Source organism: Podarcis vaucheri (genome assembly GCF_965113315.1).
Source record: "Podarcis vaucheri genome assembly, chromosome: 2".
Taxonomy (NCBI): Eukaryota; Metazoa; Chordata; class Lepidosauria; order Squamata; family Lacertidae; genus Podarcis; species Podarcis vaucheri.
The window spans coordinates 14,356,097-14,381,822 of NC_138760.1; the positions used below are offsets into that span (position 1 = coordinate 14,356,097).

A 25,726-nucleotide genomic window follows, 5' to 3' on the forward strand; every position below is an offset into this window, starting at 1 on the left:
ACCCTGGTGCCCCACAGACCCTATGCAAGGAGCGTCTCCACTCCCATCATTCTACCCAGACACTGAGGTCCAGCGCTACCCGCGTCCCTGCATATCTGGGTAGGCTTGCCTAAACCAGAAAGTTTTTAGCAAGTGCCAAAAAGAATGAATGGGACCATAGTGTGGGTGCTGCCACACTAAGTGATCAATTGCTTACAAATGAAGAATGAGTATTATGTGGGATATCAAATCCAAACTCTTCTTCTTCTTCTTCCTTCTGGCGGTTCCCTCACTGCAAGAAGCCAAGTTACAGGGAACCAGGCAGAGGGCCTTCTCGGTAGTGGCACCTGCCCTGTGGAACGCCCTCCCACCAGATGTCAAAGAGAACAACAACTACCAGGCTTTTAGAAGACATCTGAAGGCAGCCTTGTTTAGGGAAGCTTTTTATGTTTGATGCATTACCGTATTTTAAAATTTTATTGGAAGCCGCCCAGAGTGGCTGGGGAAGCCCAGCCAGATGGGCGGGGTATAAATAATAAATTTATTATTATTATTATTATTATTATTATTATTATTATTATTATTATTATTATTATTTGTTTGTTGAGGTGCTTCCTGTTCAGTGTTGCTACAGTGGCTAAAGGAGCTGGAAATATCCTGAGGTCAAACAATGCACCAGCCTGGCAATGTACTTGAACTGCATCTTGTCCTTAACGTTCCTTCTTCAGTATACAGTGGTACCTCGGGTTAAGTACTTAATTCGTTCCGGAGGTCCGTTCTTAACCTGAAACTGTTCTTAACCTGAAGCACCACTTTAGCTAATAGGGCCTCCTGCTGCTGCCGCGCCGCCAGAGCACGATGTCTGTTCTCATCCTGAAGCAAAGTTCTTAACCTGAGGTAATATTTCTGGGTTATCGGAGTCTGTAGCCTGAAGCTTATGTAACCTGAAGCGTATGTAACCCGAGGTGCCACTGTAGTTTGCTGTAGCAGCAGCTCACAGCTATGGTGTCTCTATCTTCTTGAGTTAACCAGCTCTAGAGGAGATGGAGGCTCAAAAAGGCTTCTCTTTTTAAATAATCTCTTCTGACCTTTGTTTCAGGGCTACCAAGGGCTTGTGGACGGTGGTGACAATATTAAGGAAGCAACATGGGAAAGTGTATCCATGATGCTGCAACTGGTAAGCCCTTAGATTTTGTCCCTCAGGGTGTGAGAGGCTTCAGAGCTGTCCTCCTTACCCTAGTCAAAATAAAAAAATTCCTTCCAGTAGCACCTTAAAGACCAACTAAGTTAGTTCTTGGTATGAGCTTTCGTGTGCATGCACACTTCTTCAGATAGGTATCTTCTCAGATAGGTATCTGAAGAAGTGTGCATGCACATGAAAGCTCATACCAAGAACTAACTTAGTTGGTCTTTAAGGTGCTACTGGAAGGAATTTTTTTATTTTGACTATGGCAGACCAACACGGCTACCTATCTGTAACTCCTTACCCTAGGTGTCACTAGTGTGAAGATTTCAGGATTTTATGATACTACAGAACCACCTGGTGCCCCCCTGATGCTTTCAACCATTTATTTATTTCACAAAATGTATATACTGCTTTGTTTAAAAAAGCAAAGACGGAAATCCTCCAAGTGGATTTTAGAAAAAGAATAAAACAATGAATTATCAGTAGAAAAAGAACAATTAAAAACAGTTACTTAAAACATCCCCACCCCCAAAAAAAATAAAATCAGTGTTAAGCTAAAGACTAGATTAAAACACATGTCAACATTCTACATATCTGCGTAAAAGGTAAAGGACCCCTGACCATTAGGTCCAGTCATGGCCGACTCTGGGGTTGCGGCGCTCATCTCGCTTTATTGGCCGAGGGAGCCGGCGTACAGCTTCCGGGTCATGTGGCCAGCATGACTAAGCCGCTTCTGGCGAACCAGAGGAGTGCATGGAAACGCCGTTTACCTTCCCGCTGGAGCGGTACCTATTTATCTACTTGCACTTTGACGTGCTTTCGAACTGCTAGGTCGGCAGGAGCAGGAACTGAGCAATGGGAGCTCACCCCGTCATGGGGATTCAAACCGCCGACCTTCTGATCGGCAAGTCCTAGGCTCTGGGTAGACTTGCCTAAACCAGAAAGTTTTTAGCAAGTGCCAAAAAGAATGAATGGGACCAGAGTGTGGGTGCTGCCACACTAAGTGATCAATTGCTTACAAATGAAGAATGAGTATTATGTGGTAACGATAACTCCCTTCATCTCTGACTATTGACTATGCTGGCTGAAGTTGGTGGGAAATGTAGTTCAAACCACCTGGAGGGCACTAGGTTGGGGAAATGTTATGTACTGAGTTGAATAGGATCCAGAATGCAGCAGTCTGATTGGTTCTAGAACAATAGGATTCAGAATGCAGCAGTCTGATTGGTCCTAGAACAATAGGATCCAGAATGCAGCAGTCTGATTGGTCCTAGAACAATAGGATCCAGAATGCAGCAGTCTGATTGGTCCACAGGAGCCACCCAATCCAGCTCCAGGTGGAAGTGAATCCGCGACCTGATTGGCCTACAGGTGAATCCTGGAATTAGCCAATCACGTGTGGCCCATTGTGTAAATGATGTATATAAAGCAGACATTCTGGGGGAACTTCCATTCCTCCTCACCACTATGAGCTAAATAAAAAGCATGAAATCCACTCTCGACTCCGAGTATATTTCAGGAAAGCTGCTATAGAATTAAGGCATGGTTTGCATTTCATTGGGTTGGATCCTGACGTTCTCAGCCAAGTTCTGCTTGCATTGGTGAAAGTGGGCAGGGTGGTGGGTTGTTGTTTTGTTATTCCTTCTTTGCCTCTGCAGTCCCCTGTGCCTCCATCAAATCTGCCCCAGGGGTGTTTATTTGACAGGGGCATAAGGTTTACTTTATTTTATTTATGGACACTATACGTGACATAATCCCTAGTGGGATTTTAATTTTAACCTTGTAAAAATATCTTAAACCTCTGGAAATATTGAAGTGTTATTTTTTATATATATAAAAAGGTTATTCTTTTCCCCTTTGAGAAGTTCCTTTGCTCCTTCTCCAGTTTGAGGAAAGTCACTGGCTGGTTGAGTGAGGGGCTCCTGTCACGAGGAAAATTATTGTAACATCTTGACCTTTTCTCCTGTTGGGGTCACTGGCAAAGTCGTCCATCTTAAGTGTAATGATATCGCCATAGCTGGGGTCACAATGAATGCCTGAGACCCAAAATAACTCGAAACCCGAGCTGACCTTTGCTTGCAGCCATACTTGCATGAGTCGGGGCTTTTTTGAATTTCATAAACAAGAATTGCAGAGGATTCTGGTCTGGCCACAACTCTCTCTAGGCATCCAGACTGTAGAGATAGAGGATGACATGTAGCAAACATGTATTATCTCTCCCAGTGTATCTCTTTTTTGTAGAAAAAGGAAGTGTCAGAACCCACCATGAATAACTCCCTTGTTCTCTTATAATGGCAATGGCGCCCACCTGAGAGGTGCCAGAACTGAGTTCTGGTTGAAAAAATGCCCTGATCTCTCCTCACAAACCCTTTACACATAATTGGGTGAAATTCTCAACCACTGCTTTACAAAGCGCTTCAAACTGTTGCAACTAATGGGTTTTGGTGGTTGTTAAGATGCCTTGATCTTTGTAGTGAGGAGGATTAATTTAGTGGGCAGAGAGAGCAGGGAGGCGTAGCATTTTGGAGCCCTGTCTCTCCTGAGAATGAACCTGAGAATTAGAGGTCATAGCTTTTCGGGGCATCGCCTCTTTTTGGAGTACCTTGGGAACTGTAGTTGGGTGGAGTGGGACTTGGGATCTGTTTACCTCAATAAATAATCTCCAGGGCAAGCCCAGCCATGAAGCAAAGTGAAGCAGCCACCTCAAATGACAGATGGGGTGTCAGGGAGAGAGAAATGGAGCCAGGCCTATGTCTCCTAAGCTATCCTGTTTCCCCGATAGTATTAGATGCTATGCTGTTGTTAACCAGTTACCCTCTCTCAACCTAACCTACCTCACAACAAGTTGTGAGGATAAAATGGGAAAAGGGGGAGTGTTAAGTTGTGGGTGAACATATCAGATGACACAGTGATTCTTCAAACAGCTCTTGTTTATTCAGAGGCCAGAACAGAACTGACTGAAGGGCTCAGTCAGCCTGCTTATATAGAGCTCCAGTACAACGTTACTGTAGCAACTTTCTAAAACTAACCAATCACAGAACGTCACTTTCGATCCTTCATTTGCATAAAAACTATCCAATCACTGAACGTCACTTTCGATCCTTCATTTGCATAACTATCTACAGTAGCCAGTATGGTGTAGTGGTTAAGAGCGGTAGTCTCGTTATCTGGGGAACCGGGTTCGCGTCTCCGCTCCTCCACATGCAGCTGCTGGGTGACCTTGGGCCAGTCACACTTCTTTGAAGTCTCTCAGCCCCACTCACCTCACAGAGTGTTTGTTGTGGGGGAGGAAGGGAAAGGAGAATGTTAGCCGCTTTGAGACTCCTTAAAGGGAGTGAAAGGCGGGATATCAAATCCAAACTCTTCTTCTTCTTCTTCTTCTTCTTCTTCTTCTTCTTCTTCTTCTATCCCCCTGCTGGCCCAGGGTGAGTACTTCAGTACATGACAGGGAGAATGACGTTTGCTGCCTTGACATCCTTGGCAGGAGAGAGAGGATGAACTTTTGCTTGCTCTTCTGGAAAGATGTCCAGCAGTGCTCCATGTGGATCAACTTATTTTTAATACATATTTTTATATATTAAAGTTGTACACGATTCTGCAAAATACAATGTTATCAAATAGGATCTGATGGCAATATGCATAGTCCATGTAGAATTGTAGAGAGTTGGAAGGGACCCAAGGGTCATCTAGTCCAACCCCTTGCAATGCAGGAATCTCAGCTAAAGCATCCATGACAGATGGCGATCCAGCCTCTGCTTAAAAACCTCCAAGGAAGGAGAGTCAACAGCCTCCCAAAGGAGTTTCCACTGTCAAACAGCTCTCACTGTTGGAAAGTACTGTATTTTTCGCTCCATAAGACACACCTTTTTCTTCCTAAAAAGTAAGGGGAAATGTCTGTGGAGCAAATGTGTGGTCCCTGGAGCCGAATTGCCCAGGGGCAAAAAGCAGATCATGCTCTTTTTTTTTGAAAGAGGGAAGTGGGTGTTGAAACAAAGCTGCTGATCGTTTGCCAATCGGGGGGGAGAGATAAGGGACACTAGAGATAAAGGAGGCTGCCCGGGAGGTAAAGACAGCAAACTTGCAAAGGGGGGGAACAGGAAGACTAAAGCAATAAGGAGAGAAATTAGAAGAAAAGGAGGAGCAAAAAACTTCTCCAGCTAAGGAAAAGGCACTAAGGCAAAAAAGAGGGAAGTCAGTGTTGAAAGGAAACAGCTGATCGGTGGGATTGGAAGAGAAATAAGGGACGCTAGCGGAGGCTGCCTGGGAGGGAGAAGGTAAAAGCCCATGGATCCTCAGAATTTTTACATTGGGTCACCCCAAATTCACCATCAGATCACATAGCATGTCCATGGCTACAGCCTGCACCAAAAAAACCACGCACCCACTGTTGCCTAGGGCTGCAATGGTGCAAAAATGTGGTTACAAAGCATGGATCCACATGGATCGTCAGGATTTTTGCATTGGGTCACCCCAAATTCACCATCAGATCACATGGCCACAGCATGAACCACAAAAATCATACATCCACGGTTTCATTCAGAATATTTTTGTTTCATGTTTTCCTCCTCTAAAAACTAGGTGCGTCTTATGGCCAGGTGTGTCTTATGGAGCAAAAAAATATGGTACTTCCTGATGTTTAGTCGAAAACTCCTTTCTTGAAATTTGGAGCCATTGGTTTGAGTCCTACCCTCCAGACCAGGAGAAAACAAATTTGTTCTCTCTTCCAGGTTGACAGCCCTTGAGATATTTGAAAATGGCTAGCATATCAATAATAGTTCACTGTTGAACAAATACAGACATAAAATAAAACCAAAATAAATAAACCACAGGTATGTGAATGCGTGGAAGGTAGTGACTAAAACTATTTATACCCGTTGTTCCCAACGTGGGGCACACGCCCCACAGGGGCGCAATTTGATTTTGACGGGGGCAATTTGGGAATGAGTTAGACCAAGTTAATGGCTTTTTAGGCTTCTTCCACGTGAATAGGAGTTCACTTTTTTAATAATAAGAATTATATGTCATAGGATTTTAGAGATGCTTAGGTGGGGCATGGCCAAAAAAAAGATTGGGAACCACTGATTTATACCATAGACACAATGGTTAAACAAGGCAAGGTTGCAAAATATGGACCTTTTTCTACCAATAGAAAGTAATTAAAGTATTCAAAAGTATTTGTTCATGGGCCGAGGGGGATCCCCCCCTCATCTGAAGCAGCTTTCTTGTCATGGTACCTGTTATGTACTGAAGTTTTCACCCTGGGCCAGCAGGGAGATGCTGTAGATAGTTTTCACTCAGGTCTACATATGCAAATGAGGGATTGAAAGTGACGTTCAGTGATTGGATAGTTACAGAAAGTGGTTACTGTTGTGTTGTAGTGGAGCTCTATATAAGCAGGCTGGCTGAACCCTTCAGTTCACTTCTGTTCTGGCCTATGAATAAACAAGACCTGTTTGAAGAATTGCTGTGTCGTCTGATATGTTCACCCACAACTTAACAGTACCTATGACCTAAAGTATTTTCCCCTCCCTTGATCTTTTCTTCTTGCAGATTTGCTTGAGGGACTCCTCCTCTTGATCATAGCAGCACCTAAGTTAGGTGGCTATAATGTTGTCTTCCAGCTCTCACCTGGTTTGTCCCCTCACCTAGGGTGGCACCGTCATCGGGAGTGCCAGGTGCATGGACTTCCGTGCCCGCGAAGGACGCCTGAAAGCTGCTCGCAACCTGGTGAAGAGAGGAATCACAAACCTGTGCGTGATCGGGGGAGACGGCAGCTTGACTGGAGCGGATACCTTCCGAGCGGAGTGGACCAGTTTGCTGCAGGAGCTGGTTAAGACAGGTATTGCCAAGGAGGCCACTAAAAAACTGAATGCTACAGTGAGGGGGGGAAGTATTTTATCCCCTGCTAAATTTGCCCGTTTGCCCTCTGACAAAGAAATGACCAGTACATAATTTTAATGGTAGGTTTATTATAGATGTGAGAGACAGAATACAGTGGTGCCTCACAAGACAAAATCAATTCGTTCCGCGAGTTTTTTCGTCTAGCGAATTTTTCGTCTTGCGAAGCATGGTGTCGGGAAAGTTTTGGGAAAGCTTCAAAAATCACCAAAGTCTTCAAAAACCTCAAAAAAGGCTACCACGCCGCGTTCTATGAAGTCAAGTCGCAACTGTATTAACGGTGTTAAGAAAAAGGAAACAAACTTGCAAGACGTTTTCATCTTGCGAAGCAAGCCCATAGGGAAATTCGTCTTGCGAAGCAGCTCAAAAACCGCAAAGCCCTTTCGTCTAGCGAGTTTTTCGTCTTGCAAGGCATTCGTCTTGCGGGGCAGCACTGTAACAAGAGGAACACCCCCCCCCCGAAACCCAGAAGACAAAAGTCAGAGATTGATGTGCATTGTAATGAGTGAAATAAGTACCGTATTTTTCGCTCTATAGGACGTACCGGACCATAGGAGGGGGAGAACAGGGGGGGGATTCTCCCCCTCTCTGCTCAGCACCCGTTCAGCGAAGCGGGAGGAGAAACGGAGCCCCTTCCATTTCTCCTCCCGCTTCGCTGAAGGGGCGCTGCGCAGAGAGGGAAAACTGTGCAGCGCCTCTCCAGCGAAGCGAAGCCTGGAGAGCAAGAGGGATTGGTGTACACCGACCGCTCTCCAGGCTTCAGTCGGCTATCCGCAAGCCTTCGGAGCGCAGTGGGAACTCCTGCTGCGCTCAGAAGGCTTGCGGATAGGTGCCTGAAGCCCCCAGAGCGCAGCCTTTGAAGCCTCTGCAGATCAGCGGGGTGAAGGCACCCAGCTGCCTTGCAGAGACTTTGCGCAGCTAACCCCAAGCTAGAACAGTGAGACGGAGCACTGCACAGCTTAGCCGCTTAGCCGCGCAGTCTGCATTCGCTCTATAGGACGCACACACATTTCCCCTTAATTTTTGGAGGGGAAACAGTGCGTCCTATAGAGCAAAAAATACGGTATTTGATCCCCTGTCAACCAGCCAGATGTCAGGCTACCTGGTATCTTCACTGTATGTAACAAGCTGAGATTAGAAGCACCTGCTGTAAGGGAGAGGTCTTACCTGTAATCCCAGCTCATTACATTACCTGTACAAAAGGCACCTGTCAACAGAAGCAATCAATCCACCAATGTTTTTGCCAAAAATCTCAGAAACCTCATCAGGAGGGCTTTAAACTGACTAATGTAGGGGAGGGAGACAGTGCTCCTGAAGGTAGGAGTCTATCAATTGATGATGATGATCATCCAAATGCCATAGACCAAATGGAGCAAACAGTACGCAGACCTAGTGGTGGGAGGAAAAAATCCTTAAATAAGAGACATGGGGGAATGATTAATGGACTTCAATGTCTGTACACTAATGCGCAAAGCATGGGAAATAAACAAGATGAGCTTGAGCTCTTGGTACAGCAAACTAAATATGATATAATAGGCATCACTGAAACCTGGTGGGATAAGTCCCACAATTGGAATGTAATAATGGAGGGATACAATCTATTTCAGAGAAACAGACCAGACAAGAAAGGAGGAGGAGTGGCGTTATGTGTCAGGGATGTGTACACCTGTGAAGAGATCCAAGATTTAGAACCTCAAAGCCAAAGTGAGAGCATTTGGGTCAAAATTAAGGGAGAGAAGAAGTGGGGTAGAAGTGGAAGGATCATTAGGCGCGAGTGATCATCCTCTTCTGAAGTTTACTATACAGCGGAAAGGAGCAGCCAAGCATACTAGGACTCAATTTCTTGACTTTAAGAAAGCCGACTTCATAAAACTTAGGGAAGTGCTGGGTGAGATCCATGGACAGTAATGCTAAAAGGAAAGGGAGTTCATGATGGCTGGGAGTTTGTTAAGAGGGAGATAGTAAAAGCACAACTTCAGGCAATACCAATGAGACGGAAACATGGAAGGTGCCTAAAGAAGCCAGGGTGGCTATCTAAAGCAGTGTTTCCCAACCTTTTTTGGGCAAAGGCACACTTGTTTCATGAAAAAAATCTCGAGGCACACCACCATTACAGCCCCGTGACGTCAGCGCGCAGCGTCACGCCGGGAGGGACATGAATTGCTAGCAAATTACATAATCACCTCCTTGAGGGCTGGCTCATCTTCTCCGAAGGCAGAACCCCATTAATTAACAGCACAGACTCACACCATAGCCAAGACGAGGGGGGAAAACCTCAGTCATGCACAGTCATGCACATGTGGGGGCTAAATGAGGACGAAGACCGGGCAGAGAGCAGGGTTCAAATCACCCCACCTGGCCAGGACAATCCCTGGGTGCTCCCTTGGGCCACTCGCCTGACCCACCTCGCAGGGCTGTTGTTGCGAGGATAACACGGGGAGAACCACGCGCGCCCCCGGGAGCTCCTTGGAGGAGAAAGCGGGCGATGAATGCAATGCACGAAATATATGAGAGGCGACCAGGTTTTGCAGGTGAGGGGCCCCCGCCAGCCTCCGCTTCCAACACCCGGCGCAACGACGCCGAAGTTTCCCCCCGGGCTCGGCTCAGGGAGCAGCGCTGCTCCCCCCCGGCTCCCCTTCGCCCTCCCGGCTCTCTCTGCCACCCACTGAGGACCCCCCTCACCTGCCAAGTCCGGAGCGCCGGTGGAAGTTGCATGCATGCATGCAGGGCGCCGCGTTGCCATTGCACTGCACTGCACTCCATGCAACGCCATGCAATGCATTGCCTTGCACGCCCGCCAAGGGGTCTCCCCACGGTCCGATGCGTCCCCTCCGGCGCGGATGCAGCATTGCAAAAATAAAAAACCCCTGACGCAGCCCTACCTGGGGGGCAGCCTCCGCCTCCACCGCTCCGCCTCAGCGGGGATCCCCAGGCTCCATCCTGCCACCCGATCTCCGCGGGGGCACAGGCAGGTTGCGCGGGGTCTGCGCGGAAGAGCCCCTGCCCGCCCGGCCGCCGCCGCTGCGCTCATTCCATGGCCGGGAGAAGAGCGCTTCAAACAAAACGCCTGGCCCGCCAGGCCACGCTGGGAAACGTAGTTTGCGCACCCCGCGTGGGCGCAGAGCCCAAGGGCGAGGGGACTACGGATCCCGGCAGCCCCCGCGCCGGGGACAGAGGGGGAGAGGCCGGGTGCAGGGATGGAGGGACGGGTGGGCGAGCGAGTGAGTGAGTGGCAGCCGCCAAGCCTTGGCCGAGAGCCAGGAAGGGCCTCCCCGGAGGAGGAGGAGGAGGAGGGAGGCGCAGAGAGGGAGGGAGGGAGGGAACCCCAGGGGTCATCTAGTGACGGCGCCCCAATCGAAAATTTGACTTTAAAAAAAAAATCTTTCGAATTTTTTAATTTTTCCCGCGGCACACCAGGCAACATCTCGCGGCACACTAGTGTGCCGCGGAACAGTGGTTGGGAAACACTGATCTAAAGAACTTTTAACTGAGTTAAGATTAAAAAAGGATGTGTACAAAAAATGGAAAAGGGGGGAAACCACCAAAGAGGAATTCAAATAAATAGCCAGCACATGTAGACACAAAGTCAGAAAAGCTAAAGCACAGAATGAACTCAGGCTTGCTAGAGAGGTTAAAAGCAACAAAAAAGGCTTTTATGGGTATGTCCGTAGCAAAAGGAAGAACAAAGAAACAGTAGGGTCACTCAGAGGAGAAGATGGTGAAATGCAAACAGGGGACACAGAAAGGGCTGAACTCCTCAATGGCTTCTTTGCCTCAGTCTTCTCATATAGAGGAGGGAGAAAGGTTGTTTTCTGCTGCTCCAGAGAAGCGGACACGGAACAATGGATCCAAACTACAAGAAAGAAGATTCCACCTAAACATTAGGAAGAACTTCCTGACAGTAAGAGCTGTTTGACAGTGGAATTTGCTGCCAAGGTGTGTGGTGGAGTCTCCTACTTTGGAGGTCTTTAAGCAGAGGCTTGACAACCATATGTCAGGAGTGCTCTGATGGTGTTTCCTGCTTGGCAGGGGGTTGGACTCGATGGCCCTTGTGGTCTCTTCCAACTCTATGATTCTATGATTCTATGACCAAGACCAAAGAGCTGTCCGAGGATGTCATTAAAATTATGGGCTGGTCATTTCTTCGTCAGAGGGCAAATGGGCAAATTTAGCAGGGGATCAAAAAAATTTCCCCCTCACGGTAAGCAGTGGCGTAGCGTGGGTTGTCAGCACCCGGGGCAAGGCAAGTAATTTGTGCCCCCTAACCCGTGGATTTGCGCCCCCTAACCCTAACCCCCCAGATGTTGTGCCCGGTGCGGCCGGCCCCCCCTGCACCCCCCACGCTACGCCACTGACGGTAAGTCCCTGTGCTGGTGAGAGTTGGACTCCAACAATATTTGGAGAACCTCATCTTAGCCCCCCTTGCTCTTACCTGCAGGATAAAAGGAGAATATGCAGAACGTTTGCTTTCTTATTGCTAGATTTAGGCTAAGAGTGAACTTTCAGGGATGGTGTAATTATATCATATGCTGGTATTCCACTGGTTCTTTGCCTAATACCTCCCCAGGTGGCATCACGGCAGAAGAAGCCAGCAAGTCTAGTTACCTAAACATTGTTGGCATGGTTGGTTCTATTGATAACGACTTTTGTGGCACTGACATGACCATTGGCACGGACTCCGCTCTCCACAGGATAATGGAAATAGTGGATGCTATCACCACCACTGCTCAGAGGTGAGACTTGTAGGCATTGTGCCTTTGATTTATACAGTTCCTGAATGGCACCATGAGAATCTCTTTCTGCAGCTTGAAGAAAGAGAAGAAAACAAAGTCCTAGCCCTTAAGACTAGGCTTGAAAGTGTATATAGACGGCAGTTGCAGAGCAATCGCAGAAGCTCTTTGCTCTTCCTCATGCAGGAGCATATAAAATGGGAAAGAATATATTTGCAAATACAGGCAAAATTTGACTCAGTTTGCCTACTCTCTGTTGTACAATTTTTTAAAATATATATATATATATCTTAAATAGATAAGGGTAGGTTTTGTGTGTGTGAGAGAGAGAGAGAGAGAACAAGAAAATACAGTGGTACCTCTGGATACGAACAGGATCCGTTCCGGAGCCCCGTTCACATCCTGAAGTGAATGCAACCCGCGTCTGCGCGGGTCGCAATTCGCCGCTTCTACGCGTGCGCATGACATCATTTTGACCTTCTGTGCATGCATGAGCAGCGAAACCCGGAAGTAACATGTTCCGTTACTTCCGGGTCGCGCAACCTGAAAGCGCTCAACCTGAAGCAACTTCAGCCCGAGGTATGACTGATAAGGATCTTCAAGGTAAAACTTGTGCACAGTGGTGTAGCATGGGGGTGGAGATCTGTGGCCCCAGGCATATTTTTGCAACCAAGGCAACTTTCCCTTGTTTGGCCACAGCTGCACTTCAGGGTCACACCTGACCCTGGACGCAGCAGGCTCTCTCTGTACCCCACCCAGTGCTGGATTTACGTATAAACTAAACAAGCTATAGCTTAGGGCCCTGAGTGGGCCCCCCAAATTTTTTAAAGGGAAATCAACCTGGATGTACATTTCCAAAATGTAAGATAAAAAACAAATAAAATAAAACCTACATACAGCAACAGTGTCTTGTATTGTGTAGGCTCCTATTTGTTATGTACAAATTGCTTTAGATACCTACAGTGGTACCTTGGGTTAAGTACCTAATTTGTTCCAGAGGTCCGTTCTTAACCTGAAACTGTACTTAACCTGAAGCACCACTTTAGCTAATGGGGCCTCCTGCTGCTGCCATGCTGCCGGAGCCCAATTTCTGTTCTTATCCTGAAGCAAAGTTCTTAACCTGAAGCACTATTTCTGGGTTAGCGGAGTGTGTAACCTGAAGTGTACGTAACCTGAAGCGTATGTAACCCAAGGTACCACTGTATTAGGTCCATAAATTACCATATAGCCTATATTCAACATAAAAAAACAGCGGCAATTTGCTGTTGACAAAGGACAGCTGGACATATAAAGGGACCCATTAGGTTTAGGGCCTCATCAAACCTAAATCTGGCCCTTGGGGCGTGTCCCTTGAGCCCAACCTGAGTGGCGGTAGCATACGCTCCACCACTGCTTGTACATGTTTTAATGAGGTACCGTATTTTTCGTTCTATAGGACGCACCGGGCCATAGGACCATAAGAGGGGGAGAACGGGGGGGGGGGAATCTTCCCCTCTCTGCTCAGTGCCCCTTCAGCGAAGTGGCAAGAGAAACAGAGCTCCTTCCATTTCTCCTCCCGCTTGGCTGAAGGGGCGCTGCACAGCTCTCCCTCTCTGCTGAAGCCAGGAGAGTCTTGCTCTCCCGGCTTCAGCAAAAGGAACCCGAAGCCTTCGGAGCACAGCGCGAATTCCCGCTGCGCTCCAAAGGCTTTCGGCGGCTATCCCTGAAGCCTGGAGGGCGAGAGGGGTCGGTGCGCACCAATCCCTCTCACTCTCCAGGCTTCAGCGAAAGCAGCGCAAAGCCTCCGGAGCACAGAGGGAGCGCTCCCTCTGAGCTTCGGAGGCTTTGCGTTGCTATCGCTGAAGCCAAGGAGCCTGCATTCGCTCCATAGGACGCACACACATTTCCCCTTAATTTTTGGAGGGGAAAAAGTGCGTCCTATAGAGCGAAAAATACGGTATTTTGAGGACCTTCTTGGTAACGGTTGAAGTGACCTGGGACTCTCTTTTTTCTGAGAAGAGCCTGTGCAATCCCTTGTCTTTCTAATTATGTGAGAATCTGTGTGGATAGTAGTTTTTTAAAAAAAGAAAACAAAAACAAAAAGGATAACATTCGCAGTTAGAAAGCTAGTGCCAAGATGTGGAATGATGAGCAAACGACACAAGCTGGAGCTATCCCTAATTTTTCCCTACATACAAAACTCAAATCTTTTCTCGAATGTTTAAAACATTTCTTTAAAAAAGTATACACACAGTGCTTTATTATTTGTTTTGCCTTGCAGTCACCAGAGGACATTTGTGCTGGAGGTCATGGGTCGTCACTGCGGGTAGGAATTTCTATCCTTATTTCTCTCAAATGTCACGTTTTAAAATGCATTTTGATCATTTTTTTTTAAAAAGGCGGTGCAAAAATCAATGAAGTGAATGATCTGAAGCAGACATAGGAAACCTTCGGCCCTCCAGATGTTTTGGCCTACAACTCCCATGATCCCTAGCTAAGAGGACCAGTGGTCAGGGATGATGAGAATTGTAGTCCAAAACATCTGGAGGGCCGAAGGTTGCCGATGCCTGATCTGAAGGATGATTACATTCTGATCCACACACTAGCCCACGAAGTGTGGATCCAGTTGGTACTGGAATTCAGTAAGATCAAATTTATCCAGTCTGAGTGCAGTCTGAGTTTCCCCAGAGAGAGGATGATATGAATCAGTCTCCAATCAGACCTAAGTAACCTTTAGGAAAGCTCCTTTCCTGCTTGGATTTTTCAAGCACTATTGCTAGCTTAAAATCTTGCACCAAATCAATAATGGCTCATTGTTTGGCTTTTATCTCTTTCTTTAGTTACCTAGCCCTTGTAACAGCCTTGGCAAGTGGTGCAGACTGGGTTTTCATTCCAGAATCTCCACCAGAGGATGACTGGGAGGATCACTTGTGCAGGAGGCTAACTGAGGTAATAATAATAATCTTTATTGCGGTCCAGTGACCCATAAGGTAAAGGTAAAGGGACCCCTGACAATTAGGTCCTCATCTCATTTTATTGGCCGAGGGAGCCGGTGTACAGCTTCCGGGTCATGTGGCCAGCATGACTAAGCCGCTTCTGGCGAACCAGAGCAGCACACGGAAACGCCGTTTACCTTCCCGCCGGAGCGGTACCTATTTATTTACTTGCACTTTGACGTGCTTTCGAACTGCTAGGTTGGCAGGAGCAGGGACCGAGCAACGGGAGCTCACCCCATCGCGGGGATTCAAACCACCGACCTTCTGATCGACAAGTCCTAGGCTCTGTGGTTTAACCCACAGTGCCACCCACATCCCCCAATGACCCATAACATGGATTATAAATAAAATACAGATTCATACAGACAACCCCCCAGGGAAGGAAGACTGAAGCATTATTTGTTTAGTCATGGGTATGTTGATCTTTGATTCGTATGACTACTAAAAGAAACTTTGCCACGGCCAGTGTGATATCATTGGACTTGTTGTCCAGAAGATATTTGATATAGTAGGCTTCAGACTGACCCGGCCGATTTGCCAATAGTGCTTTAATCAATAGTTCCCTTGCTTGGTCATATTGTCCGCAATGCAGTAAAATATGCCTCATGCAGTCGACGTTCTGAGAGCATACACAGATCCTGTTTTGATAAGGGATATCTCTCAGTGCCGTTTAACACTTCTGATGGGAATACATTTAATTTGGCTTTGGTGAAAACTCTGATATGTTGGTACAGACAAATTTCTAAGATATGCAGGTGTCTGAAACTCGAACCCATAGTGAATTCCTACTGCTAATGGGCCACAGCTAACATGATACTGAGATCGGAGATCACTATGTGAATATGTCCCAGAGCCTTTGCCTCAGAGATTCAAGGGCGATATCATACCCAGATGGTACAGGAGAGAAGGGGGCATACCAGTCGAAGTGGCTTTTCTAACCATAATTTTCATCCATGAGCTGGTAAACTCCTTGTTGTTTAGCTATGGAGGTAACCACTTCCCTAGGCCAAAGACTGAGATTTTGAGCCAGTATCTCAGGGCTGTAATATGCTGTAATATGGTGATGCTGTGATACTGGCTGGAGAATGTTTAAAAAAGCAAATCAGTTGAAGTACAGTGGTGCCCCGCAAGACAAATGCCTCGCAAGACGGAAAACTCGCTAGACGAAAGAGTTTTCCGTTTTGGAGGTGCTTCGCAAAATGAATCTCCTATGGGCTTGCTTCGTAAGACGACAATGTCTTGCGAGTTCCTGCGGTTTTTTCCCCTCCCCCCCTTTTTTCTAAGCCGCTAAGCCACTTATCAGCTGATCCGATAAGCTGATAAGCCGCTAAAAGCCACTAATAGCGCTAATAGCGCTAATCCGTCAATGGGCTTGCTTCGCAAGACGAAAAAACCGCTAGACGAAGAGAATCACAGAACGGATTCTTTTCGTCTTGCGAGGCACCACTGTATTTGGAGTCAGTGAAAGAAATCTGCACCAAAACAATGGGACATCCTCACAGGTCCTAAGCCACCTCAAAGGCCTGGTGAGCTGGAGAAGCTAGACAAACCTAGGGTAGCCTGAGTTTCACAGTCAGGCCCTCTCTAGGCTGCACAAAACTGTCTCCAGCCTTGATTAAGGATATGGCAGCAGCAATTGAGCAGAGAACAGTACCATGATTGATGGTACTGAAAGCTGTAGAGAGGTCTAGGGGAATCACCAAGGTTGGGTTCCCGGCAGCCTTTCTTGGCTGTCCAAGACAGTTCCTGTCTCCAAACCAGGTCTGGAACATGGTTTAAAGTGGATCTCTCTCCTTCTTTTCTTCTCCACAGACAAGAACCCGAGGCTCAAGGCTGAACATCATTATTGTGGCTGAAGGAGCTATTGACAAGCACGGCAAGCCGATCACCTCAGAAGACATTAAAAGTGTGGGTGATGCAATCCTGTTTCTGCTCGGAGCGTCTGTGTCAATGTCCTTTGCCCTAACATTGAGATTGAGCTGAAATACTCGCTGTGAGGCAGAATGACTGTCTCGCCAGAGTGGTGCATGCTCTAGTTATCTCCCGCTTGGACTACCGCAATGCACTCTACATGGGGCTACCTTTGAAGGTGACCTGGAAACTGCAATTAATCCAGAATGCGGCAGCTAGACTGGTGACTGGGAGCGGCCGGCAGGACCACATAACACTAGTCTTGAGAGATCTGCATTGGCTCCCAGTACGTTTCCGAGCACAATTCAAAGTGTTGGTGCTGACCTTTAAAGCCCTAAACGGCCTTGGTCCAGTATACCTGAAGGAGCGTCTCCACCCCCATCATCCACTGAGATCCAGCACCAAGGGCCTTCTGGCGGTTCCCTCATTGCGCGAACTGAGGTTACAGGGAACCAGACAGAGGGCCTTCTCGGTAGTGGCACCCACCCTGTGGAACGCCCTCTCAGCAGATGTCAAGGCAATAAACAACTATTTTACTTATCAGAAACAACTGAAGGTGGCCCCGTTTAGGGAAGTTTTTAATATTTAATGCTGTACTGTTTTTAACATTTGATTGGGAGCGGCCCAGAGTGGCTGGGGAGACTCAGCCAGATGGGTGGGGTATCAATAATAAATTATTATTATTATTATTATTATTATTATTATTATTATTATTATTATTATTATTATTATCCTGCACAGTTAAAAAGGGCGGGTTTGTACAACCAAAGGACTCAAAGAGTAACAAAAGCCTGGTTCGCCCTCTGTTGTCCAGTGAACATTCTTAACTTTGAAGGGATAATGTCATTTTTTTTGCACCTCTCTTCTCTCTGCAGCTGGTTGTGAAACGCCTGGGCTATGACACAAGAGTCACCATCCTTGGACATGTGCAGCGCGGTGGGACCCCCTCTGCCTTTGATCGCATCCTGGTAAAAAGCAATGCAGTTTTGTTTCTGATGCATCATATAGATGACACGCCTGTAAACAATACAGTGGTACCTCAGCTTACAGACGCTTCAGGTTACAGACTCTGCTAACCCAGAAATAGTACCTCGGGTTAAGAACTTTGCTTCAGGATGAGAACAGAAATTGCGCTCTGGCGTCACGGCAGCAGCAAAAGGCTCCATTAGCTAAAGTGGTGCTTCAGGTTAAGATCAGTTTCAGGTTAAGAACGGACCTCCGGAATGAATTAAGTTCTTAACCTGAGGTACTTCTGTACAGTGTTATCTCGGTTTACATACACTTCAGGTTACAGACTCCGCTAACCCAGAAGTATTACCTCAGGTTAAGAACTTTGCTTCAGGATGAGAACAGAAATCGCATGACGGCAGCGTGGCGGCAACAGGAGGCCCCATTAGCTAAAGTGGTACCTCAGGTTAAGAACAGTTTCAGGTTAAGAACGGACCTCCGGAACGAATTAAGTTCGTAACCAGAGGTGCCACTGTATTGCATATTGGAGTGAGAGGCAGGAGGAGACATTTCTAAAGGTGTAGTCCAGGTGTGGGGAACCTTTGGCCCTCCAGATGTTGCCAAACTACAGTTCCCATAATCCCTGGCCGTTGGCCCTGCTTGCTGGGGCTGATGGGAGTTGTAGTTCAGCAACGCCTGGCGGTCCCAAGGTTCCCCACACACTTGATGCAGCCCCGCTGCCTCTAGGTTGTTAACTTCTCTGGAATTAATTGCCTGCTGGTGGGGAATGTTACACTTCTGTAGAAGGGCAAAGGGTCTCGTGACAGACTAGTTGAGGTATGAGCTTTCTTGGACTAGAGCCCATTGTGTCACGTTGTAAACTGTGTAGACAAAGGGCCACAAAATGCAGTCTCTCGCATTTTTCGGCAAAGTTTGGCATGATAAGAGCACTCGGTGACCATTCACGCAGCAGGAGGTAATTAGTTGGCCTTTGGTGAAGATTTGACGTTTTCATCCCCAAAAAAGTTTTTGATCTGAGTTTCTACTGAAATGAGGCTGCATTTTAATATTGTATTTTAATCTTGTTTTTAAGTTGTAATTTAATCAATTGTTTCATACATGGTGTTAGCTGTCCTGAGCCCGGTCTTGGCTGGGAAGGGCGGGGTATAAATAAAAGTATTTTATTATTATTATTATTATTATTATTATTATTATTATTATTATTATTATTACAAATTACTTATCACTCCCTCTAATAATGAACTCAGGTGGCAAGTGTTGGAGCCAGATTGGAGCCAAAATTAGGCTGCTGTAAAACAAGAGGGAAGTATTGACATGCTCAGGTGTTTGCAGAAATACAAAAAGCCCCAAACCATTTTAAAAAATCATTTTTCTGTTCTCCATCTTGCAGGGAAGCAGGATGGGAGTGGAAGCTGTCATGGCGCTACTGGAGGGAACTCCTGATACTCCAGCATGTGTTGTCAGCCTCTCTGGTAACCAGGCTGTCCGTCTTCCTCTCATGGAGTGCGTCCAAGTAGTAAGTATTGTTTGCTGGCATGTGGATTTATGGGGGTGGGACAAGAAAATGCACCTCTTTATCCCAGCCTTCGACAGTTAAGGTATTTTGTTTTGCTGGACCCCCACCACATTTGCTGAATGTACAGTGGTGCCTCGCAAGACGAAAAGAATCCGTTCTGTGATTCTCTTCGTCTAGCGGTTTTTTCGTCTTGCGAAGCAAGCCCATTGATGGATTAGTGGATTAGCGCTATTAGCACTATTAGCGGCTTTTAGCAGCTTTTAGCGGCTTATCGGCTTATCGGATCAGCTGTTGAGTGGCTTAGCGGCTTAGGAAAAGGGGGGGAGAAAAAAAACCCACAGGAACTCGCAAGACATTTTCGTCTTGCAAAGCAAGCCCATAGGAGATTCGTTTTGTGAAGCACCTCCAAAACGGAAAACTCTTTCGTCTAGCGAGTTTTCCGTCTTGCGAGGCATTCGTCTTGCGGGGCACCACTGTATGTTGTTCTGTTTCTTTTGAAATAGTTGTTTTCATAAGGGTATATTATATTGTTGTTACCGCTCCTGGGGCCTTATGGGCAGGTAAGAAATCAAAGACTTATAATTTGGCATAAAATTTGGACTGCTTGACTGCATTATCATTTGGAATGTATTTAACGTGGATTTAAAGGTAAAGGTAAAGGTAAAGGGACATCTGACCATTAGGTCCAGTCGTGACCGACTCTGGGGTTGCGGCGCTCATCTCGCTTTATTGGCCAAGGGAGCCGGCATACAGCTTCCGGGTCATGTGGCCAGCATGAATAAGCCGCTTCTGGTGAACCAGAGCAGCGCACGGAAACGTCATTTACCTTCCTGCTGGAGCAGTACCTATTTATCTACTTGCACTTGACGTGATTTCAAACTGCTAGGTTGGCAGGAGCAGGGACCGAGCAACGGGAGCTCACCCCGTCGCGGGGATTCGAACCGCCAACCTGCTAAGGATCGGCAAGTCTTAGGCTCTGTAGTTTAACCCACAGTGCCACCCGCATCCCCAACGTGGATTTAATTGGATTGTTAAAATGGAAAATTTAATAAATATGATTATAAAAAATAAAAAATTCTATTTGTCACTATTGTCTTCCTTCAACAGACTAAAGATGTCACAACAGCGATGAATGAGGGACGGTTTGATGAAGCTCTTAAACTTAGGGGAAGGTAAGTTGGAGCTACAATGTGAACAAGGCCTTCCGGGGCCTCTGTGCAATTTATTTTTTACTCTTAGGAAGGGGAAGTGGCCGTAGCTCAGTGACAGAGCATCTGGTTGGCATGCAGAAGGTCCTGGATTCAGTCCTTCGCATCTCCAGAAAGGGCTGGGAAGGATTTCCTGCCAATCCCAGTCAGTGTAGACAGTCTTGAACTAGCCTAGGTTGGAAGACTGCTTCCTTTGCTCCTAATAATTTGATTCACCCTGCAGGAGTTTCCAAAACAACTGGAATGTTTACAAGATTTTGGCCCATATTCGCCCACCCTCTGCAAAGGTAAGGGGGGCGGGGAAGGGGCATACAGTGGGAGAGAAGGCATAGCTCAGTGGTATGCTTTGTGTGTGTAAGTCCCATGTTTGATCCCTGGCATCTCTAAATAAAAGGATTCATGTAGCAGGCGATGGGAGAGACCCTTCTCTGTCTGAGACCGTGAAGACCTGACCTTCTACGAGGCCGCTTCCTTTGTTTTGGTATAGGCAGGTCTGCATATCCTGTTGAGAACTGCTTAGACAGGCTGTTGTTGTTATGTACTGAAGTTCTCACCCTGGGCCAGCAGGGGGATACTGTAGATAGTTATGCAAATAAGGGGTCGAAAGTGACGTTCAGTGATTGGATAGTTTTAGAAAATTGTTACAGTTGCGTTGTACTGGAGCTCTATATAAGCAGGCTGGCTGAACCCTTCAGTTCAGTTCTGTTCTGGCCTGTGAATAAACAAGAGCTGTTTGAAGAATCGCTGTGTTGTCTGATATGTTCACCCACAACCTAACAGTTGTAACATGAGCTATCTTTCTTTTTAACCAGTTTGTATTTGTTTATTGGTATTTTTCTGCTGATTTTATTCTCATGTTCCTGAAAGTCCTACATTGGCTCCCAGTACGTTTACGATCACAATTCAAAGTGTTGGTGCTGACCTTTAAACCCCTAAACGGCCTCGGCCTAGTATGCCTGAAGCGTCTCCACCCCCATCATTCAGCCTGGATACTGAGGTCCAGCTCTGGGGGCCTTCTGGTGGTTCCCTCCCTGCGAGAAGTGAGGTTACAGGGAACCAGGCAAAGGGCCTTCTCAGTGGTGGCACCCGCCCTGTGGAACGCCCTCCTATCAGATGACTTTTAGAGGACCTCTGAAGGCAGCTCTGTTTAGGGAAGTTTTTAATGTTTGCTTCTGTTATTCTGTTGGAAGCCGCCCAGATTGGCTGGGGAAACCCAGTCAGATGGGTGGGGTATAAATGATAAATTATTATATTACTATTATTATTGGAGTACACACACACACAAATGTAATTAGAATTTTAATAAATAAATAAACCATCCTTCTAATGGAAGCAAAGCTGCTCTAGGAATGCATTTCTGTCTGTGTGACCGGCTCCTTCAGTGGAACCCAGAATCCCCCAACAGGTTGTGCTTTGAAGTACATTCAAAGCCCTTTCTGATCCCCAATCCTTTTCTTTCTCTGCAGAGCGGCTACAACCTGGCAGTGATGAACGTAGGTGCACCAGCAGCTGGCATGAATGCAGCCGTGAGGTCTACCGTTAGAATTGGATTGATCCACGGCCATAGGATGCTAGCTGTGCACGACGGGTTTGAAGGCCTAGCCGAAGGAAAGGTATTTGTTTTGTTTAACTGAGGGATTAATACTCCCTTCTAAGAGAGTTCCACAATTGCCAGTGGCTCAGGAAAGAGCTGCTTTGAGCTAAAGAAACCCTTTATTCCGTCCTTCCTCTCCAGATTGAAGAAATTGGATGGGGAGGAGTCGGCGGCTGGACTGGGAGAGGTGGTTCGAGTCTTGGAACCAAAAGGTATTATGATGGGAGAGGTGCATAGCTGTCAACCGTCCCTTATTTTCAAATCTGTAAGTTGACAGCTATGGAAAGGTGACCATGGACGGATGTACTCTGTGTTTAAAAGAAAAAAGAAAAAAGAAAATGATTAAAGAAAAATTTAAAACATAAACACAGCTGGCAAACATAGCTGAGGAAAACTTTTTCCTGTTATAATTAATTGAAAAAACACATGTCCCTTTTATAGCTTTAAGCAGAGGTGGCTAACTTGTGGCCCTCCTGATATTCCTGGATTCCAACTCAGTATGGTCACTGGTTAAGGATGATGGGAGTTGTAGTCCAGCAAAAAAACCAAAAACAAATGTGGACAGGTTAATCACCCCTGCCTAATTTTTTTTATTTTTGGAGAGTGGAAGAGCCACTGGAGACAATTCTCCATATTTCTACAGGAGACACTGTACTCCTGGTTGGAAGAAGACAAGCTCAAAGCATTGATTTGTGTAAGAATGTACCCTCAGAGGCCGCTGCATTTGTATATGGGTAGTGTAACTGGATGCTCCAGTGATGCTGGATGCAGAGGCAAAACAGAATTACCTCACACAGTGGAGGCTGATTGGGAAGAGCAGTGACTCATGCAGAGATGCATCAGGCAGCCTCCCCTGAAGCTGGGAAGCTGTTCTGTGACTACATTAGGAATATTTGAAAGCTCATATCATATCCTTTGCTGAAGCACAGCAGAATTGCCCATCCTCCTGCAGAGGCTAATTGTCTGGAAAAGGAGAGTTACTGGGGATAATGGAACTTTCTATGAGTGAAATCAAAAGGTACCATCGCCTGCCTCCCAAGACTTACTGAATCAGAGTGATTCCTGAATTCTCGGTGTTTTTCTAGCTTGGCATGGCCGGTGCTCCTGTCAAAGCCCTTGTCTTGCCATGGAAAGGTGAGATAAGTTTGGCTGTTGACAAGATCCCTCTGTAGGGGGTCTGAAAGGCTTCTTGATTCTTTGAGGGGCTCCTGGCATTGCAGCTGACCAGATGATGGCTGGGGCAGAGGTGGCACAGACGACAGAACAAGAGTTCGCCATCGTGTCTACCATGTGGTAGTGACGATGGTGGTGAAGAAAGCTTCTTTCTCTGCTTCCGTTGCATCCTCAGCGAACCACTCAGCAAAGCATTTTCCAAGTGGGGAGTGGACTGGCTAAATCTAACCCAGTCTGAAAGCTGCAGCTGAGGCAGAACGCCACTTGCCAGGTTGTGATGTGAAGCAGCAAGATGGGATTATATCGTTTTGATCCTTAAAACTCTGCGCTGACTGCCTGTTAGCCACTGGGCCCAACCAAAGGCACTGGCACTTTTGTCCAAAGCCATATAAAACTTAGGGCCCAAGGAATGTAAGGCGTGCCTATGCTTTAAGATGGGCTGGGGTAGTCTTGTCAATGGTAGTGATGGTGGGGACAAGAAGCAGGGCCTTCACAGTGGCAACCCTCATCTGTGGAACTCCCTGCATTTGCTTTTCCCTCACATCAACAACATTCAGGCACAAATTTTAAAAAATTGCATTTATTCAGCCAGGCCTTTGGAATCTTAACAGAACTGGGACCCGTTAGTCAAAGTTGTATTAGCCACTGTATTACGTTTTAGTTGTTGGCGTGGATGTCATTATTTTAATTACTGCTTTATAATACCTGCATTTTTTGCTTGATGTTAACCATCAGAATGAATAAGAGATTAAACAAAAACAGAGTGCTGATTCTTCTTCTTCAATGACAGGACTCTGCCTAAGAAGTACTTTGAGCAAATCAGCAACAACATCGCCAGTTTTAACATCCATGGGCTGATCATAATTGGGGGCTTTGAGGTAGGTCTCTTAGGCTCTTTAGAGCACAAGATCTATAACAGAAGTAAAGCACTGTTGATAGGATTAACAGACTGGTGGATGAGTATGTCAGTTTTCACATTCCACAGAACATTCCTATAGGCACAACATGACAGCCATTGACAGTGGACTGGAAGAGGCACTCTCTGTCCAACAACCAAATCCTAAGATAGAATAGGGTGGGCTCCGATGATAGTCAGGTTATGGCTGGGATGGAGAACTGCCCAGATCCTGCTGGACTCCCAACTCCCATTAGCCACAGGTAGCATGGTCATTGGCCAGGGATGATGGGAGATACAGTCCCACCAGTGGCGGAGGAACCCTCTCCGGCACCCAGGGCAGGATGAACCGCCCAGTGGCGCACGCGCGACGTCTGTACGGACTGTACACGCACAGCATCCCATACGGACTGTGCACACTGTCCATACGGGCATCTGTACAGGCTGCACATGCACGGCAACCCATACAGACTGCACATGCGCAGCAGCCCGTATGGTCGCTGTGTGAGAGCGGCAGCCTATATGGTCGCCGTGCAAGAGGGATGCCCATACTGACTGCCCACACCCTCAGCCGCTCTACAGCTCGGGAGAGGCAGGGACCATCTTGTCAACCCCCCCCCCCCCGAGTGGCAACCCGGGACAGCCCGCCCCCTCCGCCCCCCACTTTGTGCACCCTTGAGTCCAACAACATCTGGAGGGCCACAGTTTCCTCATCTTAATAATGGAGGCTTTCTTCTTTCCCCTTTCCGTAGGCTTTCACCGGCAGCCTGGAGTTGATTGAAGGCCGAGCCAAGTTTGAAGAGCTCTGTATCCCGCTCTGTGTTATTCCTGCCACCGTCTCCAACAACGTTCCTGGCTCTGACTTCAGCATCGGTGCAGACACAGCCCTCAACACCATCACATCAGTAAGGCATTCATTGGCATCCAAGCTCAATGAATTTCAATACATGCAGGGCCAAGTGGGGTGTGGCAGCTGCCTAACATAGTGTTTTGTGGTGCAACAGCATGGGTAGCTGCCTTATAACTGAGTCAGACTATGGGTCCATCTAGTTTACTAGTGTCGAAACTGGCTGGCAGTGGTTCTCCAGGAGTAGAAATACACTGTGCAAATTTGGAGGATTTTCATAGGCTGCTGAGATCAGCTTTTTGTGATGCAAAATTTGGTTGTTATTCCTTAGGCATCTCTGATTAAAAGACATGCCTGCCTGATAAAACCCTGGATAGGTGCTGCCAGCCAGAATAGACAGTTCAATGGTCAAATTTCGTATTCGGCAGTGTCATGTCTTCAGAAGCAATAGGGAGGACCGTAGCTCATTGGCAGTGTGTGTGCTTGGCTTGCCAAAGATTCTAGGTTGGTCCCTGCCACATTCAGCTCAGAGGATATTGGGTGATGGGGAAGACCCCTTCTTTGCCACGAAATCTTGGGAGGGCAGCTATCAGTCGAGAGAAGGCAGCATGTCTGACTCAGTCCAAGACAGTTGTTGTACATTTATATGTCTATATATTTTAGGGATGCGGGTGGCGCTGTGGTCTAAACCACAGAGCCTAGGGCTTGCCGATCGGAAGGTTGGTGGTTCAAATTCCTGCGACGGGGTGAGCTCCCGTTGTTCGGTCCCAGCTCCTGCCCATCTAGCAGTTCAAATTTACATCAAAGTGCAAGTAGATAAATAGGTACCGCTTCAGCGGGAAGGT

At 47.0% G+C, this 25,726-nt stretch overlaps 2 protein-coding genes across 2 annotated transcripts in view; both read left to right on the forward strand.

Annotated features, from left to right (window-relative positions):
• The window catches only part of PFKM (phosphofructokinase, muscle), a 47,560-nt gene that overhangs the window by 11,700 nt on the left and 10,134 nt on the right, over positions 1–25,726 (forward strand). The window contains exons 3-16 of the mRNA XM_082212453.1: positions 1,079–1,156; positions 6,815–7,004; positions 11,631–11,796; positions 14,054–14,098; positions 14,613–14,721; positions 16,581–16,676; positions 17,555–17,647; positions 19,039–19,164; positions 20,272–20,336; positions 20,596–20,659; positions 21,839–21,985; positions 22,108–22,178; positions 23,930–24,017; positions 24,787–24,939. Coding sequence (XP_082068579.1) covers positions 1,079–1,156; positions 6,815–7,004; positions 11,631–11,796; positions 14,054–14,098; positions 14,613–14,721; positions 16,581–16,676; positions 17,555–17,647; positions 19,039–19,164; positions 20,272–20,336; positions 20,596–20,659; positions 21,839–21,985; positions 22,108–22,178; positions 23,930–24,017; positions 24,787–24,939 — 1,491 coding nt within the window. The remainder of the gene's footprint in view (positions 1–1,078; positions 1,157–6,814; positions 7,005–11,630; positions 11,797–14,053; positions 14,099–14,612; positions 14,722–16,580; positions 16,677–17,554; positions 17,648–19,038; positions 19,165–20,271; positions 20,337–20,595; positions 20,660–21,838; positions 21,986–22,107; positions 22,179–23,929; positions 24,018–24,786; positions 24,940–25,726) is intronic.
• The window catches only part of LOC309526579 (uncharacterized protein), a 46,487-nt gene continuing 34,315 nt past the window's right edge, over positions 13,555–25,726 (forward strand). Inside the window, exon 1 of the mRNA XM_082212852.1 lies at positions 13,555–13,729. The gene's annotated coding sequence lies outside the window, so the exon portion shown is untranslated. The remainder of the gene's footprint in view (positions 13,730–25,726) is intronic.